General features: G+C 53.6%; 1 protein-coding gene across 4 annotated transcripts in view; it reads left to right on the top strand.

The window, feature by feature from the left end:
* PFKFB4 (6-phosphofructo-2-kinase/fructose-2,6-biphosphatase 4) overlaps window positions 1-8506 on the top strand; it is a 40851-nt gene extending 32345 nt beyond the window's left edge. For 2 of the 4 annotated variants that reach the window (XM_060022409.1, XM_060022408.1), the window contains exons 10-14: window positions 1295-1399; window positions 3106-3235; window positions 3341-3403; window positions 4284-4348; window positions 6140-8506. In XM_060022409.1, the coding sequence (XP_059878392.1) occupies window positions 1295-1399; window positions 3106-3235; window positions 3341-3403; window positions 4284-4348; window positions 6140-6199 (423 nt within the window). In that variant the 3' untranslated portion in view covers window positions 6200-8506. Of the gene's footprint in view, window positions 1-1294; window positions 1400-3105; window positions 3236-3340; window positions 3404-4249; window positions 4562-6139 lie in introns of those variants that run through there. The other 2 variants (XM_060022407.1, XM_060022410.1) reach the window with 2 other exon arrangements.
* Window positions 8507-16712: the final 8206 nt, after the last annotated feature.

Raw genomic sequence — 16712 nt, 5'->3', positions numbered from 1 at the left:
TATTTTTTATTTTTCAGAATAATTTGTTTATTGTGTGTGTTATGAATTATAGTGTCACAGTTTGTTCTCCTGACCCCCACTTTATAGTTTCTCACATCTTTTTTTGAATTTTATTTTATTTATTTATTTATTCATTTATTTTTGCGGTACGCGGGACTCTCACTGTTGTGGCCTCTCCCGTTGTGGAGCACAGGCTCTGGACGCGCAGGCTCAGCGGCCATGGCACATGGGCCCAGCCGCTCCACGGCATGTGGGATCTTCCCGGACCGGGGCACGAACCCGTGTCCCCTGCATCGGCAGGCGGACTCTCAACCACTGCGCCACCAGGGAAGCCCTATTTTATTTATTTTTTTATACAGCAGGTCCTTATTAATCATCAGTTTTATACACATCAGTGTATACATGTCAATCCCAATCGCTCAATTCATCACACCACCACCACCACCACCCCGCCGCTTTCCCCCCTTGGTGTCCATACGTTTGTTCTCTACATCTGTGTCTCAATTTCTACCCTGCAAACCGGTTCATCTGTACCATTTTCTAGGTTCCACATATATGCATTAATGTATGATATTTGTTTTTTTCTTTCTGACTCACTTCACTCTGTATGACAGTCCCTAGATCCATCCACGTCTCTACAAATGACCCAATTTCATTCCTTTTTATGGCTGAGTAATATTCCATTGTATATATGTACCACATCTTCTTCATCCATTCGTCTGTCGATGGGCATTTCGGTTGCTTCCATGACCTGGCTATTGTAAATAGTCCAGCAGCTTTTTATTACGGGCGTTTTATTGCTTCCTCTCTGGGCACCTCCTGTGTGCTGGTTCTTGGCTTGAGCCTGGAAGGACTGACACTGGTCAGTCCACACATTGTCCTGGGCTCTTTTGTTTTGTTTTAAAATGGCATTTGTGTACGATACTCCATGCTGTGCATGTGTGTGTATCCTGAATGACATGAGGGAAATCTTACTTTATAGCCTGTACAATAATCCATACTCTGCTGTAGTATTTCCATAGCACAGAAGACAAAAAGACACATTAGAAAAGACATATAGTTAATATTTCTGTGTTTATTTTTATGGCATAAACTGGATGGATGGACGATGGGTGGGTGGAAAAGACGTGTGATAGCTTTTTCCAAATGTGAGGCTGCCCCTGCTTAGTTTTCCCAGGGTGCCTGCTCTTCCCAGCTGGGAGAGGCCCTGTGGCCCAGGAAATGCCCTCTCCCTGACACAGGGCTGATCCCTGGGCCTGATGTGGGTGATGTGATGACTGCGGTGTCTCCCTAGGGCGTCTGTGAGGAAATGACCTACGAGGAAATTCAGGATCATTATCCACTGGAATTTGCCCTGCGAGACCAGGACAAGTACCGGTACCGGTACCCCAAGGGGGAGGTAGGTGGGATATGGGGGCTTAATCCCAGCCACCTGCTGCCTGCCTGGGAGGACCACCTGTGACTGAGGGCCCCGAGGGGCTCTGCAGAGGCTCCGTGGGCAGCAGGAGGGGCCTGGCCTCAGAGGTAGGCAGGCTGGGTGTGTGTGTCACCTCCACCACTTCTCAGCCGTGGCCCAGGCTGCAGGCCCCTCCTTGGGTGGTGGGTGAGCAGTGCTGCCCAGGAATCCCAACCCTGAGGCCTACTGGAGCCCTGTTTCCCATCACTCCCCATCTTTACTTTCCCCATCCCTGGGAGTGTCATAGGGTGACCCCATCCTCCCTGCGGCTCCAGACACCATCCCTAGCCCTGAATCCAGACCTAGGGATTCATTTTCCCCAGGTGAGTCGTGACTACCATAAGTCACCTGCACTGTCACCTCCCCTCAGACTGGCTCTCGCCTCAGCCCAGGCCCCGGGTAGAAACAGTGTCACCTTTTTTTTTTTTTTGCGGTATGCGGGCCTCTCACTGTTGTGGCCTCTCCCGTTGCGGAGCACAGGCTCCGGACACACAGGCTCAGCGGCTATGGCTCACGGGCCCAGCCGCTCCGCGGCATGTGGGATCCTCCTGGACCGGGGCACGAACCCGTGTCCCCTGCATCGGCAGGTGGACTCTCAACCACTGCGCCACCAGGGAAGCCCCCAGTGTCACCTTTGACTCATGTATCTCCCAATTCTAGGACGTGACCTGGGGAGGTGGCCAAATAAAAATACCTCCCACAGACGCACAGGTTTGCGTACACACATACACGTACACATGTCGAAACCCCCCGCCCAAATGCCAGGCTCACAGGTGCCTATGCTGTGCTGTCCTCGGGAATAGGACAGCTTCGGGTAGCATTGATATTTCCCCACATCATACTGTGAGGGAGAACCCAGATTTAGAACCAAACCAGATAACAGTAAAAAGAAACAAAGCAGCTGGCTGCTCAAACTTGAGAATACAGGGGGGAAATTGGTAGGGAAGGTAGTTGCCAAAAGAAGCAATCTAGGCTTTCCCCAGAAATACCAGGGGCTGGCACAAGTCATGTTGGTATTACTCCCAACCAAATCATGGGGCAAACTCAGCTCCAAGCTTGAGGCCTTTTTTTTTTTTCCTGAAGGACGGCTCACTGTGTGCAAACAGGGGTGAACCCCCAGGGCTGGGTCTCCCAGTGAAAAGCTCTAGACCTGCCAGTCACCGGGGTTGGTCCAAGGGCTCCCTCACGGCACCCAGGGGAGGTACAGGGCAGGCAGACTGTGAGGGTCCTTCCTGGGAGCTCAGGCATTCTGACAGGTTGCACTCTGGGAAGTTTGGGAGGTTTTTGCTTCCCCTTCCTACAAGCCTCGTTCTGTGTACTCCACGTGCGGCGGGTAGGAAGGGAGCCGTGTCTTCTCCACCTGTCATCAGTTGCCAGCATGTGAATTCCAGCAGCTGAGGGTTCAGCAAAGGGCCCCAGGAAGGGCATGGAGGTGGCCCCTTGGATGCAGCCTAAGCCCCAGCCCTGCCCTCTCGGTCCTACTGGGACCTAGCCCTGGGATAGGGGAGGTGATCCCTTTGTCAGACTGCCAGTCCTCACCAACCTCCCAGAATGGTGAGGAGTTCAGGAGAAGGTAGCCCACTACCCAGAAGGTCTCCATCCCTACCCGCAGAGCTGGGTTGAGGGATGCTTCCCACTTGCCCTTGCAGTCCTATGAGGACCTGGTCCAGCGACTCGAGCCTGTCATCATGGAGCTGGAGCGGCAAGAGAACGTGCTGGTCATCTGCCACCAGGCTGTGATGCGCTGCCTCCTGGCCTACTTCCTTGACAAGGCAGCAGGTGCGGACGCTGCCCCTAGGGAGGTGGGATGTGTGTGTGAGAGAGATCGAAGGGGACTGTCACCTGGGCATCCCTGGCGCCAACCCTCTCCGCCTGTGTCCACAGAACAGCTGCCTTACCTCAAGTGTCCGCTGCACACGGTCCTGAAGCTGACCCCCGTGGCTTATGGTAAAGAAGCTTCCCGCATGCTGACCTGGTTGCCAGACTGGCTGTCTGCAGGGTTCTGTGGTTTTCTGCAAACCCCTCCCTTGAAAATTTCATTAGAGGCTCATTCCTCCTCCTTCCATCCCACCACCTTTCCCAATTTGCTATAAAATGTTTTTTGTTTTAATTCCTGTGGCCACAGGAAGCCTCCCCAGTGATCCTTCCTTAACCATCACCCACCCACATGAGGGTCTTTTCTACTGGTTTCTCCAAAATCCCCCAGAAAACCCCACGGCCCCAGGACCCGGACCTGAAAATATGCGCCTCTGCCTTGGGCTCTGCCAGCAGAGGCCTCACGCAACTTCCTAACCTCCTGGGTCCCGACCCCTCCCCTTCAACACTGGACGAGGCACTCTCACATGGTTGTGCCCTCGGGACGATAACTGTATAACTCAGTGGCAGCTGAAGTCATCCCAGTGCATGTTAATCGCCTCGTCCCCCTTTGCACTGAGCGCCTGGCACCATGGTGATCCCGCCTCGTGTGTGAGACAGGGCTGGGTGAGGGTCTGCTCAGTGTAGTGACCCCTCACTGAGCTAGGCTTGTTGCTTCTCAGACCGCCCTCAGCCCCCGAGGTGGGCCGCTCATCCTCACTGTGGCTCTGCCTGGTGCCCGGGCTCCTTGGCGAGCCTGCGCTGGGCAGTGGCCCAGAGGCTCGGGCCTGACACGCTGCCTAGTGCTTCCTCACGGGGCCTCCGGAGCTGCCCAAGGTGGGAGGACTGGAGTGAGGCTGAGGCGTCTGCTCAGCCCCACAGCACCGAAAGCCTCCTCCTGGGAGAAGCTTCTACCCCTGTGGCTCTGCTGCCTTTCAGGAGGGGGAATGGATTTGCATCTTCCCTTTGGCAGGTTGTAAAGTGGAGTCCATATTCCTGAATGTGGCGGCTGTGAACACGCACCGAGACAGGCCTCAGGTAGCAGCCGGGTCACTGCTGGGGTGGTGGGCACGTTCCTGGGGGTCCAGACACAGCAACCACCAGGGCCAGGCCCAGCTGGGGCATCTACTGAGTGAGCTTGAGTTCTCTGTCAGGGTGACGCTGTGGCCAGAACAGAAGCTAGAGGCCTACAGGGGGCAGGCGCTTCCATGTCCCACCAGCCCAGGCCTCATGAGCACCTGTCCAACCTGAGCACCTTTAAAAAGTAAAAATGAAAAATGTCCTGCTTTGTTGCGGAAAGGGCCATGCAGAGGCTGAGGGTGTCTCGGTGCTGCGTAGAGACCTTCCTGCGGAAGGACACGTCTCTGTTCTGTGTTCCCCCAGCGTTAAAAATAGAAGCTCCTTGAAGTGTTGCCCAGAAGCACTTCATGCCCGTGTGGGATCCTTTTGCCATCTTGGTTTCCTCTCCCACTGAGGCCAAGAGCAGGACCGCCCCTCTGGGCCCCATTCCCAGAGTCTGTTGCACCAGGAAGGCTCCTGGGACCTTAGTCATGCCTGCTGCCACCCACAATGGGACGTGTTGGGCCTTGGGTCCCTGCCCAGGGGGCAGGCCTTGGGCCCCACAGGCTGAGGTGTGTGGATGTGTCCTCCTGTTTCCTAAGGCTGCTTCCCCTCACCAGAACCAGTCATTGTGTAAACCTCTTCCCTGTTTGCCCTGAGAGTCCGATGAAGGCCCAGTCTGGCACACACAGGTCTCAGGGGTAGATGTCCCAACAGGCCCCTCGTACTGAGGAAAGCCCAGAAGGTGTTGGGCCCCCAGCACTGATGGGGTGATGGTGAAAGAGGCCCCTGGACCCAGCAAGCATCAGGGGCTGGTGCCCCGGTCCATTTGCAGGAGCCGACATGGCCATGGGGTAGTTGGCAGGCACCCTGCCTGCCTCTGGGTAGGCACTTCTGAGAGGCAAACTTCTGTTGGCCACAGGTTCCGGGATGGTTCCTTTTAAGGTGGGCAGGATCTCCAGGTCCTGGCCCATCCTTGGGGACAGGTTGTGGTGAGAAAGGGGCCCTTGGGAAGCCTGCCCCCAGTGAGAATTGCACCTGCCCCTACAATTCCAGTGGCCAGCCCTGTGAACTCAGGAGTGTGGCCATAGCGGACATGATTCCCTCCCTGCAGATCTGGGCTGTGGCCCAGGTCATTGGTGACCTACTCCATTGGGCCACCAAGATCAGGGATCACATAGTCTTACAGAATTGAGGGGAGTCTCTGACCCCCATCCCTTAGGCCTGAGATGCCCTGAACTCAGCCGGCTGTGGACAGAACTGGGCTCTGTCCCAGTTCTGAGGCAGGGGAGGGGTGCTGTTCAGGAGGTGCAGGGGGCCTGGTGCCCCAGCTCTCAGACACAGGAGGTGTCCGCAGCCTGCCGGGGCCATATCTGACACCTGTCCACCGACACACCGACATAGCCGGGAGGAGGGCACCCTCAGGAGCTGGTCCCCTTCCCAGCCAGCTGTTTCTCCCCACCTGACCCAGACCTGAGGCAGGAGGCGGGGATGGCCTCACTCTGGGTAATGCCTGACCTGCCTGCAAGGAGCAAGCAGGAACCGGAGGTGTCCTCCATCCCTCACCTTTTTTCTGGTGTTTGTCACCCACCACGTGTCAAGAGGCTCTTGACGCCTGGCTCTTAGGAAAGGTCGGGGTCTAAGTCCTGTGACCGGGGCTCCTCGGGGTGAGGATGTGAGTCCAGCGGCTATAGCGATGCGCAAAGCGGGTAGTGGTGACTGTCTGTCCTTGGCAAATGGTCAGCGTTCTGTGTGTTTAATTTTGTGCAGAATGTAGACATCTCTCGGCCTCCGGAGGAAGCCCTTGTCACGGTCCCTGCTCACCAGTGACCGTGTGTCGTCCACTGCAACCCCCGGGCAGGTGTTGATCTCTGTGGACGAGGTCATTCCAGGCCCTCTGGTCTGTGTGACAGTCACCACACAGGAACACCCTCAAAGCCATGCATGGCTGGTGGCACCCAGAATCCCAGTCCCAGCCCACCTGTTTCCTTGTTGACAGTGTCAGGGTTGTATGCGGTGCCCAACCTGCTGCTAAAAACCACTTGGCCTGACTGCGTCTGCACCGGGCTGGTGAGAGGTTTCCCAGCCCCTGATCCTTCTGTTCTCTCTCACCGGCCTGGTGGGCTTCGTGAAGTGTGAAACCCAAAAATGTGAAACGGAAAGCACTTGCTGTGATGTTTCCACCCACTGAGGCCGAGCTGCCTGGGTAGACCTGGGGACCCCTGCCAGGGCTCTGCTACACTCTCTTTGGCCACTTCCTGAGCCAGAGGCAAGGTGTTCATGAGCTGCTGCTGCCTCAGTACGCGGGAAAGAGCCATCCCCGTCCTGCCTCACCAGGAACTGAAGAGCTTCCGCCAAGGCAGCCACCTCCACTGGCCAGACCCTTGAGTCTGTGCGTCTGCATTTGTGGACGCTCAGGAAAGCAGTGTGTTCACTTCAGCACATGGGAATGCACAGAAACATGCAGGGAGCGGGGTGTTTGCGATTACCCCTTCCCAATTATGCCTACACTGGAATACTCGTGGGAGCTGGCAGCCAAGGCCACCCCTCTCCAACTGCTCTCATGGTGCAACACGTAAAGAAAGATGTGAAGACGGGACAGTTGTAGGAGTCGCCCTTCCCAGTGCTCGAGGGAGAGGCTGCCCTCCCATCTTCCTCTCCCGGCCATGCCACTGGGCTACCTTGCCCGCCGCTGCCTGTGTCCACACAAGAGTATACACTGGTGGCAGGGACCTGCATTTGCTGTGAAGGATTCGGAAAAGCTTGCATGGTCCTGCAAAGCCTGTCCTGGCGTTTGTTGACCTCTACCCGCGGAACTAAGCACGGGAAAGCCCAGAGCTGGAGGCAGCCTCTGGCCAGGGCAGGAATTTCCCAGCTTCTGATTCTTGTACACAGGAGCCTGATGAAAATGACCTCGGGAAGCCTGCCATCTGTCACGCCCCTGAGTTCTTTTGGGCCCAGGGAGTTGGGCTGGGCCGCGGGTTCCGGCTCCATTTTGTAGCTGGGAGAACAGGCTGGCCAGCAAGTTGTGAGGCTGGGTGAGGAAGCATGTGGATTTGTAGTTGGATGTGCTGCTGTCCACAGGTGGTGGTCCTTGGTGAAGTCAGGCCCGAGGATCCTGTGTCCCTGGCCCAGGCTGATGATCTCTCGGCCTCGAGTGCCACAGCAGTTATGGACAGACATGGGTGGAGAGATATCCAGGACAGAGCCGTGGCAGTACCCTCCTTCTGGACTTATCTCCTGTCAGAGCCCCAGGCCCCTTAGACCCAGGGCCAGAGGACCACGCTACTGCCTTTGGGATGTGGGGACTGCAGCCTTTGCTTCCATGTCCGCCAGAGTATTGGTGACTTTTGGTCATGCTCAGTTGTTGGCCATAGCAGGTCCCTTTGGTCAGCGGCACGTACATCTGGATGTCACCACCTCTCCAAGACCTCAGGCTGGCTGAGGTGAGACCAGCGAGGCCTTTTCTCTCTGTCCAGAGGGCAGCCAGGAGCTACTGGAGATGTGTCACAAGGACTGGGATGGGGCAGAGGGAAGTGTGGGATCCCAGCAGGGCTCACCCGGAGCCGGCTCTGCATGGGCAGCCATCCACCTGGCTGGCTGCCCGGTTGTAGCCAGGACGGTTGATGTGCTCCTGTTGCAGACATGTTTCCTGCTCGCCCTGGAATGGATGTTGTTGGATCTCAGCCACATATCACACTGTGTCCAACATTCTTTGCAATAAATACTTTTTTAAAAAAGAACAATCTAAGGTGTTGTGTGGCCAGCTCGCCACTGGTGAGGTTCTTTCCAGCGGCTCTGCAAACCCCTGTGCTGTGCTCCCTCCCAACAGGTCTGTATGGACCCTTGGTCCAGCTCCCACCCCCATGACTACCCATCCCTGGAGCAGAAACTGTCTTGCCCTGGAGTGAGCCCTGGGCAGGGCCCGGGTTTTCTCTGGGCTGACCAAGGTTGCTGGGCCCTCACCACTGAGACAGAAACAGACGTAGGGAGGGATCTGGGGTCCCTGGAAATGTGGGTCCCAAATACTGGCATCCCTGGAGAGGGGAACCAGAGGCTGGGTCGAGGATGGAGGGCCTGCATAAGGCTGTGGGTGGAGCGTGCTGGCTGATTCTCTGGTGTTCTTTGTTACTTGTGGCGTGGGGAAGGTGGTGACAAGAGACACCCTTTCCTATGCCTCAGAATTTTTTTTTCCTTTTGCATTTAAAAAAAATTTTATTGAAGTATAGTTGTTTTTTTAAAAAATAAATTTATTTATTTATTTATTTTTAATTTTGGCTGTGTTGGGTCTTTGTTGCTATGCGCAGGCTTTCTCTAGTTGCGGTGAGCAGGGGCTACTTTTCCTTGTGGTGCGTGGGCTTCTCATTGCCGTGGCTTCTCTTGGTGCAGATCACGGGCTCTAGGCGCACGGGCTTCAGTAGTTGTGGCACGTGGGCTCAGTAGTTGTGGCTCGCGGGCTCAGTAGTTGTGGCTCACGGGCTCTAGAGCACAAGCTCAGTAGTTGTGGTGCATGGGCTTAGTTGCTCCACAGCGTGTGGGATCTTCCCGGACCAGGGCTCAAACCCGTGTCCTATTGGAGTATAGTTGATTTACAATGTTGTGTTAGTTTCAGGTGTACAGCATAGTGATTCAGTTATACGTACACATGTATTCATTCTTTTTCAGATTCTTTTCCCATATAGGTGATCACAGAATATTGAGTAGAGTTCCCCGTGCTATACAGTAGGTCCTTGTCATCTATTTTATATATAGTAGTATGTATATGTTAATCCGAAGCTTCTGATTTATCCCTCCTCCTCCCCGTGCCTTAGAATTTTGATGGACTTTTCTACACCTTCTGCCCTGGGGCTGGGGTGTTGCAGGGGTCTTCCTCCATGGACATAACATTGCTGGCATTTGCCTTTCCTAGTGTGTCAGGGCAGAGGGTGGCTGTGTCACAGTGGATGACAGGAACCCCTTGGGCTTCATCCCCAAGCTCAGAGTAGTATCAGCTATGACTGTCTTCCTGGTAGGTGAGGTTGGGGGACCGCTGAATGGTCCCCACCCTGTCTCGGGCACAGAGTTCCTGGAGTGGGTACCTGACCTCCTTAGAGGCTTCCTTGCACTTTCTGAAGAAGGTTTTGAAGATTTCAACAGCAAAGCAACAACAGAAGGAATGAAATATAACACTATCAGAATTTTTCTTCAGGTTCACTGTTCTACCACAACCTAGAAAGAGCGATTATATATGGTTAGGCTGAAGAATTTTGTAGCATTTTGGGTTGCTAGGAAACAGTGGCCATCAGGTAGGATCAGAGGATATTTGGATAGAATGAAATATTGTTACAAAGACATAGGTTTCAGCAACATTTGAATTATATTTATAATATGGTTGTATAGTATATATTAATAAAATATAATTATCACCTGTAAAGGCGAGTTGCCATGTTTGGTTTAGACCAATCCTTATTCATCCCCTGGGACTGGGCACATCGTTGTTTAAACAAAAACTGTTCTATTAAAAGTGGAAAATGGGGTAGACCAGAAGTGGTATCTGTCAAACCCTGGCTAATGGCCACAGGTCTCTTTGGGAAGGGTTGTGGGGAAAGTACCAGCATGAAGCTGGGCTGTCTTCACAGGGCCCACCTTAAAGGGCACCCACCCCACTTCCGTCAAGGGCCCCTGGGTTTGTGAACTGATCTTATCTGGAGAATTGGTGAGAGATCCTATCCTCTGCAGTCAGGTCTCTGGTGGTCAGCCCTCTAGTTCTTTTGTCATACACATCCAGTAGGGCTCTGCTGGCCTCCCCATCAGTTTTTGTCTTAGGGGCCTGGTGATCCTGCCAAACATCCTGGTATCTGCATTGAAATCAAGGAGGCATTTCAACTATAGTGTCTCCAACCAGAATCTCTGACTCATGGACAGCTGTGACTATGGTACTTATGGGTCAAATTGTGTCCCCCAAATGAATACATTGAAGACCTAACCCCCGGTACCTCCTGATGTGACCTTATGTAGAAATAGGGTGGTTGCAGGTGTCATAAATTAAGATGAAGTCATACTGGAGTAGGGTGTGCCCCTAATCCAAAATTCCCCAGCAACTTCAGAGACAGCATGGATCCTGCTGACATCCTGGCTTCCAGCCTCCAGAACTATGAGACAGTAAGTTTCTGTTGTTTGAGCCGCTCAGGGTGTGGTACTTTGTTACAGCAGCCCTGGCAAATGGAAACTTCTCAGCGATGAACTTCCTAGGGCCTTGGTGAAGGACTATGTTCTGGGTCATCTCCAGGGACTCAGGGAGAAGGTGAGTTGTCCCTGATAAATTCAGTCCAACATTTATTTTGAATGAATGAGTGAATCTTCCTGAGGCCTTGGGTTCTCTCCTCTACATTACACCAGGGAGCATTTGGCATCTCAATTGCATTTAGTGAGACCCAGTTTTCATTTCAGCCAACCAAACAGACAGGCAGAACAACCCCCAGTAGCTTAAGCCTGCACATTGAATCCAAAGTTCCTGGCAAGCTCACCTGCATTGATGAAGTCCAACCTAACTAAGCTGATGTTCTTATCTCCATGGTCTAGGGCCTCGGTCTCCCCCCCACCCCACCGCATAGTGTGTATATTTTAGCTAATGTAAAATACCAAAGTCTTAAATTCTTTTGATACATAAGCCATCCCCTCTGGGTCTGACTTTGTAATAAGGTCTCCAGACATGCTGGTATCCATCTCTAGTTTCAGGAGTTGGGGAGGAGGGGCATTAGAAGAGTTGACTCCCCTTGCAAAGTAACTCCCTCACGAGGTCTTATGGGAGGACACCTTGCTTCAGTGGGCAAGGGAGATGGAGAAGGGCTGGAGGTTGGTTGCAGTCTGATTCCTCTAATTCTTTCATATGCATCTTCATTTCACTTAATTCATTAACAACACATTAAGTGCCTACCATGGGCTAAGCAGGAGGAATATAGCAGTAAGCCCAGGGGCAAACTCCCTCCCTCACAGAGCTGACATTCTAGTGGTGGAAGACACAGTAAAGAGGTAAGTCGTGTATTAGAGGGTGCTGGGACAGAGCCGAGGGCGTGGTTCAGGGTTGTATGAAGTCCTCACTGAGGAGGCGACCAATGTCCTGGATGTATTAAATACATTTTCAACTTACGATATTTTCAGCTTACAGGGGATTTATCAGTAACCCCATCGTAAGTCGTGGAAGATCTGTACCACACCACCAGAGATGGCTGTACTAGCTCTGTCTCCTCAGCCTGCTGGGGTTGCCAAAGGCTTTCCCTTCATCCTGGCTGGATTTCCACTGCCTTTAACTCCAACCAGGCAAACGTCCACTCCGGATGCACCCCCATTTCCCTGGTCACCTGCTGACAACTTTATCCGTTGGAGGAAACTGACTCTGCCCAACATAATCAGAAATGGAATTTATGAAAGTGAACTTGTGTAGCTCCCAGAACCACCAAGGGCACAGGAGGACAAGACAAAGAGGCCATGCCCAAGTCACAGTTCTGCTTTGGCAGACACTGCACGCTGCTACCCGGCTGCTATGACCCCCACCACTGCAGAGGCTCTGGTCACCAGCCCACTAGGCACACTCCAGGGAAGGTATGTCTGACTCTAGGGAAGGTACATCTGATTCCAAGGAGGGTACATCTGATTGGCTGGGCCTCGGGCAAAGGAAGCTGGGAAGTGGATGTCTGGCATTTCTGCCTTCTGAAATGGAGGAAGGGAGCCCAGGTGCTGGTGAAGAGGAATGGCAGGAGAGCTGTTCTCTACTTAGCTCTCACACCTCTGGCCCTGTGGGTCAGTCCTGGGCTGATGCCACCCACCCCCTGCCACCCACACCGTGGGACACTGGGCTTTCTGAGCATCATTGGGTATTGCTTTGGCCCCATGCAGAGTTCCCATATGCAGCTTGACTGCCACATAAAGGTCCCAGCAGAAAATAGTCTTTTTAAAAAATATTTATTTATTTATTTGGTTGCACTGGGTCTTAGTTGCGGCAGGTGGGCTCCTTAGTTGCGGCTCACTGGCTCCCTAGTTGTGGCATGCGAACTCTTAGCTGCGCATGCATGTGGGATCTAGTTCCCTGACCAGGGATCGAACCTGGGACCCCTGCACTGGGAGTGCAGTCTTGGCCACTGAGCCACCAGGGAAGTCCCAGAAAAGAGTCATTATTAACACTGTGCGTATTTGAGGGGAGTCCAATAAAAGGGCCGTTTACAGAGCTGTGGGTGAATTCGGGTGGCAGCACCTGGGGCCAACATTGGGAGCACTTTCCTTCCCTAGGCCTTGTGGACTGAAGAAAAATGCACAACCTAAAAGTTGTGTGGGACCTTACTGAGGACTAAAGCCCAGAAGACAGCCTCTCAGAAAGCTCTGAGGAATTGCTCTGAAGAGATAAGGGAGGAGCCAGGATCTACAGGAGTTTTTTTGTGGGAAGAACAAAACCAAAAATATGTAGTTGAACACCAAGATTACTAATCACAAAGAACAGACATCTCAAGTTAATGTTTTTCTATGTATGGGAACATGCAAGGACCGGGGTTCATTGAAATTATTCCTTTGATATGCATCTTAACTATCTAGGGTCAGTATCCAAAGCACAGAACGCTTCCTGTTTTTCTCCATCCTGAATTCCCCTCAGGTGCACCATCCGTGGGTTGCTGCAGTGGCTAATGGCTTGATTCTTGTAGAACTGGGATAGCGGGCAACATTCTTTGTTTACAGGAAAGTCAGGCAACATTCCCTGTCCACAACCCACAGGGTCAAGGCCCAGGAGGGGAAGGGTTAGTGGAACCCGGTGGGACCCAACCCCCGACCCCCACTCCTGTTCAGTTTCTACTGTAATCTGTCTACCAGAGGGATCTCTTAAATCAGTCACTCCCTGGGGCTCTCAAGATAATTTCTCAGCATTATGGCCCTGAATGGAGGGACGGGCGAGCTGTGGCTGTGAGGGTGGAGCGGGTGGTGTTGGCGGTGGGATGTGGTGTGTCTGAAGGCCCACAGGAGCTTTGGGGAAGGAATAGGGAAGGAACAGCGCCATTCATGCACTCTCCTCCCACCCTCTGACGGATCTCCTGCAACTTAACTGCCTTCTGCTGACTAAGCCTGACGACTGACTACGAGAAGGGAGAAAGAGAAAGAGGGAACCCCAGGACAGAGTGGGATAGGGGGTGGATGTGGAGGGAAAAGTAGAAGACGGGCCTGGACAGGCATCTACTCTGGGCATCAGCACTAAGGTTGATGTGGTTGGTAGGGAGGCAGATGCACAGACAGCTATAGTCCAGCATAATGCGTGCTAGGGCAGTGGGAGTGGAGGGTGGGGTGGAACCCACAGAGGGGCCTGGGGAGGCTGATGCAGCCCATCCCCCAGGGGGAGTGGTTTCCGGGCTGGTGCTCAGGGGAAAGCGGTCAATGGGCTAAAGGAGATCCTTTTTTCCTTTTCCAGTTATTATCTAGCACCTGCTGTGTGCATGGCCCTGTGTTGGATACAGAAAACGTAGTCCCAGCCTCACTTAGCCCACGAAGTAGCAGAAGACACCCACATAACCCAAGGTTTGGTGCTGGGCTGGGGGTTCACAAGGGCTGTGGGAACACTAAGGGGAGCCCTACCCCAGACTTGGCATCTTGAGAGGCTTCCTGGAGGAGGAGGTGTTTAAGTTGGGAGCCAGAAAGGGTGGCGGAATTCACGTGGTGCGTGCTGAGAGCAAGGAAGCACAAGGAGCCCCATTCAGTGCTATGGGACTGAAATCAGGACTTTGTCTTAAGAGATACAGGGAGCCATTGCAGGGTTTAGAGCGAGGGGGTGTGACTGATTTGTACTCTAGGGAGATCCACACAGGAAGCATTGGGGGGAGCAGGTGAGTTCAGAGCTGGGTCAGTGGTGGGTAAACAAATGTTCTGGAGGTGAAAGTGGCAGAGCGTGGAGAGAGTTGGGCAGCATGCCTGGGTGACCAGGCAGAGATGGGGACAGAGGTTTGGGGACAGTGAGTTGCCCGTGGAAGCCGAGGAGGTCTTTGGAGATGGAGTTCTGGGAGTCCTCAGGGCAAGTATGGTGGTGGATGGGCGCAGACTCTCGGAGGCCAAAAGGGCTGGGAGGGAGGACAGGGCAGGGTCCACTGTGCCTTGGGTTGCTGGTGGGTGGTGAGCATGTGAGCAGTGGGGAGGGCCAGAGGAGAGGTGTGGGTGGGAGGTAAGGAAGGTGACAAACCTATGGTCCAGGACATCAGCACGCAGTGTGAGGGAGAAATACAGAGGGAGAGGGTGAGGACATAGGGGAGGGCCTGAGGTGCCACCGGCCTGGGACAGGACGACAAGAGGCACAGGGGGCTGTGCCCTGAGATAAAGTGTGAGCCTTTCAGGTAGGCCAGATGGGGAAGGGGCAGAATTTAAGGCAGGGTCTGCCTCAAGCCGGAGGGGAGGGCACCTACTGGAATGAAAGGGGGTGGGGCGGGGGCTGATAAGAAAGGTTGTCTGAGGGGGTGGAGCCAAGCACAAAGGTCCCCAGCTGCCGGCCCCTCGCCTGTGGCCTGGCATTGTTTTGCTGAGCTAGTCCAGCTGGTCTGGGTCCTTAAATGGACGTGGGACTCCTCAGTCTTGTTGAGACCCTGAAGTTTGGCACAGGGAGATTGGTTTCTGTCTGGGAGAAGCAGATTTCCTCAGGCAACCTGTGGAAGTGACAGTTTCCAGTTCACAGGCCTTGTTCACAAGGACCCCTGCCTGTTTCTTCCCCTCCCACCCCCCTCTCCCGGAACACACACATGGGCACATGCATGCTGGATGTGTGGCTGTGACTTACAAGCCGCTGGGTTTTCCTGGCCTCACCTCCTCCTGCACATGCACAGCTCTGGGTGGGTCCTGGAGCCACCACTATGCTCAACCATGAAGGTTTAACACAGGTGTCTTTGAGGTGTGGGAAGATGAGGGGGCATGAGGGAACCCAATACTGAAAAAGTCAGGGAGGACTAGGCCAGGAGAGAAGCCCCTAGATGGGGATGAGAGGCCAAAGGCAGGTGATGGGAGGTGAGAAAGGACAGCTCTTAGCTGTAATGGCCTATATGGGAAAAGAATCTAAAAAAAAGTGGATATATGTATAACTGATTCACTTTGCTGTACACCTGAAACTAAAACAACATTGTAAATCGACTATACTCCAATACACATTTATTTATTTATTTAGGCCACGTGGCATGCGGCATCCTAGTTCCCTGACCAGGGATTGAACCCGCACCCCCTGCAGTGGAAGCATGGAGTCTTAACCCTTGGACAGCCAGGAAAGTCCCCCAGTAAAAATTAGAAGAAAAAAAAGGACAACTCTTAGGAGTTTGACTGGGGGCAGGGACTGAGTTATGAAGAGAAACCAAGTCTGTGGGAGGCGGAAGGCGGGGCACCCATGGTGTGGAACAGGCCTCAGAAGGTGGCTGGCGAGGTGGACATGGAGGGGAGTGTGTGGAGGCCACTGTGCGTGGGGAAGGGGGACCTGGGCGGTGTTCAGCTTCAGACTGTGGAGCTGAGGGGGCAGAGGCAGCCGGTTGGGATGAGGCTGGGCTGTGCCAGGGAGGGCCCCTCATCCTGCCTGGGGGCAGTCACCCCTCTGCCCCCACAGTGTGCCCAGCACAGCATGCTGAGTCTTGAGTCCCTCTGGCCAGTGGTAAGGGGGACCATGGAGGACCCAGGCCCAGAGGAGGACCCTAGCCTCCTAGGTCTGGGAAACTGCACTGAGGACATCCCGAGTTGTCTCCTTGGGCCTCACTCCTTGTTACGTGAAGCCCCCGCCCTCAGGTGAGAAACGTGGTGGCATGCCGGATGTACACACTGGCTCAGGGGCCTGGTTAGTGTGATACTTCATGTTTTCTGCCTTAAGTGTAATGAGTTTAACTGTGGCAGGTGCAGAGTGGGCGGCAGGTCAGAAACCCTGGGCAAAAAAAGAATGCTTGCCATAGACTGGATGTTTGTGTCCCTCCAGATTCACATGTTCAACTGCTGACTCCCAAGGTGATGGTATTTGGAGTTGGTGCCTTGGGGAAGTGACTAGACCATGAGGGTGGAGCCCTCATGAATGGGATTGGTGCACTCATAAAAGAGCCCCCAGTGAGCTCCTTTGCCTCTTCTGCCACCTGAGAACACAGGGAAAAGAAGTCATCTGTGAACTAGGTAGGAAGTAGGCTCTAAATGGACACAGATGAGCTGATACCTTGATTTTGGAATTCCCAATCTACAGAACTGAGAGAAATAAATGTTTGTCATTTATAACTGAATCTATGATGTTTTGTTATAGCTGCCCCAAGGGACTAAGACAGTAGTCCAGCTCCCCATCCCTGACTCTGCGGGGACTCGTTACTGAGAACCAAACTTGGGTCTGCTG

This window comes from Delphinus delphis, chromosome 10 (genome assembly GCF_949987515.2).
Source record: "Delphinus delphis chromosome 10, mDelDel1.2, whole genome shotgun sequence".
Taxonomy (NCBI): domain Eukaryota; kingdom Metazoa; phylum Chordata; class Mammalia; order Artiodactyla; family Delphinidae; genus Delphinus; species Delphinus delphis.
This window is presented reverse-complemented; position numbering and strand designations above follow the sequence as displayed.